The 1,981-nt window shown below is 59.7% G+C and overlaps 1 protein-coding gene across 1 annotated transcript in view; it reads left to right on the top strand.

Moving 5' to 3' along the window:
• Positions 1–869: 869 nt before the first annotated feature.
• The window catches only part of CACNG5 (calcium voltage-gated channel auxiliary subunit gamma 5), a gene marked incomplete at both ends in the record, with an annotated part of 7,930 nt that continues 6,818 nt past the window's right edge, over positions 870–1,981 (top strand). The window contains one exon of the mRNA XM_080712416.1: positions 870–1,065. Within this exon, the coding sequence (XP_080568542.1) occupies positions 870–1,065 (196 nt within the window). The remainder of the gene's footprint in view (positions 1,066–1,981) is intronic.

Here is a 1,981-nt window from a genome sequence, read left to right as displayed (position 1 = left end):
ATTCTAGACTGCAGGCAGAGTTCAGAAGCCCAGAGCTGGGCAGTGGGCTGGCATCCATCCGCCCCACTCCCCACTCCCCACCTCTCCCTGCTCTGAGCCCGGGCCTGGCCCCTGCAGGCAGTGGGAGGCAGACTCAGGAGTCACCGTGCATGAGCTCAGCCTCTCTCCGGCTGGTTCAGAGCTGGCTTCCACCGATGCCATACTCTGGGCAGGCAAGAGTCAGACTGTGTCTGATGAGCTGGATTTAAGGGCCCGCTGAACCTGCCCTGCGGGTGGCCTCTTGACTCCTCTGGACCCCATTCTCCAACTGATCTGAGCCACACCAGGAAGACACCTGCCCCAGAAGCCCTCTCTGCACCGTTGTCTCTTTTTGGGCCTGCTGCTGGCAAAGAACAGTCAAGGCCCAGAATCCTCAACACTGGTGGTGTTTCCCCCTCCCTCTTCCTGGCCGTGTCCACTGTGGCCTTCCCTGGGCTGCATTACTTGCTTGAAGGTGTCTTGTTCTTCTAGACGGGAAGCTCTGCAAGGGCCAGGTATCACCTTATGCAGCAGCATCTGGCTCAGCGGGTGGTTGGTTGAATGAATGAATGAATGAATGATACAACACACCCAGGGAACTCAGAGAGAAACCTTGCAGTGGCTCGCCAAGAAAGCTAAGAATCCTGGGGGGATGGGGAGAAAGTGGCTGCTTGTTTGGTGGCCTGGCACCCAGGGAGTTACATAGCGGCCTTGATCCGGGCAGGGTTGACCTTAGTTACCACCCTGAGGCTTCTCCCGCCCCCCGCAACCGGCTCACCCTCCCTTCCTGCCCCAGAGCCCACTCCGCGCTGGTGGGGCCGCGCCGCTGGCGCCCAGCGAGCCTCGGGAGGATGAGCGCCTGCGGGAGGAAGGCCCTGACCCTGCTGAGCAGCGTCTTCGCGGTCTGCGGCCTGGGGCTGCTGGGCATCGCGGTCAGCACCGACTACTGGCTCTACCTGGAGGAGGGCGTGGTCCTGCCCCAGAACCAGAGCACGGAGGTCAAGATGTCGCTGCACTCCGGTCTCTGGCGGGTCTGCTTCCTCGCAGGTAAGGGCGCCTGGGCCAGCCTGCCCGCCCAGGAAAGAGGCAGCTGGCCACACACAATTGCTACAAACTCCAGGTGGTGCGGCTTGCAGAGGAGGGCCCCAATTCTCCTTGAGGCCATGAGCAAGCCCTCAAGCCCCAGGCCCCTCCTCCACACACTCCACCCACACTGCCCCCAGGGCCCAGTGGGAAAGACATCTCAGGCCTATGTGTACCTCAGCTCCTGCAGCTGTTGATCCTGTAATACTTCCAACACAGGGACTTACTAGTATGTCCACTCTACAGATGAGGAAGCGAAGGCCCAGACTGGGTAAGACTCCCTGACTCAGCCTGGCTTGGGACGGGAAGTACCTGACTCAGCTAGATTGTGGGACAGGAAGTACCAAGCAGTATCTCTGCTTCCCTGTCCATGCACAGAGGACGCGGGGCAGGCCTTCCTGCTATGTGGGAGGGCGCAGGCTTGGATCCTACCTACCTCGGCCCCCATCCCAACACCGGGCTTCTCCGGCACCGTGAGGATTGTTGTCCTTTACCTGAATATCATGGTCCCACAGCAACCTGTAGCAGAAAGGCATCTCCATGTTCTGCAAGACTGGCGGCAGGCCTGGGGGGCCCTGGAGCCTACAGGTGCTTCAGCTGGTTCTCCCAGCTTTATCCCTCCCAGTTTTATGGTAGGCTTTTGCAGGGCAGAATGGTGGTTGGACAGGATTTAGCAGGGGGGCATCTCCTGGCCCTGCCTCCTGGTCATGCATCGAATCTGCTTTGAGAGTAGTATTCACTTCTCACCTCGTGCCCCACCGCCCAGGATCGTGTGGCATCAGCCTCTGCTTAAATCGGAAGTACAAGCTGGATTTGGTGGCTCACGCTTGTAATCCCAGTACTTGGGAGGCTGAGATAGGAGGATCACAGGTTTTCGGCC

Source organism: Muscardinus avellanarius (assembly GCF_963383645.1).
Source record: "Muscardinus avellanarius genome assembly, chromosome: 16".
In the NCBI taxonomy this organism is placed as follows: domain Eukaryota; kingdom Metazoa; phylum Chordata; class Mammalia; order Rodentia; family Gliridae; genus Muscardinus; species Muscardinus avellanarius.
This window is presented reverse-complemented; position numbering and strand designations above follow the sequence as displayed.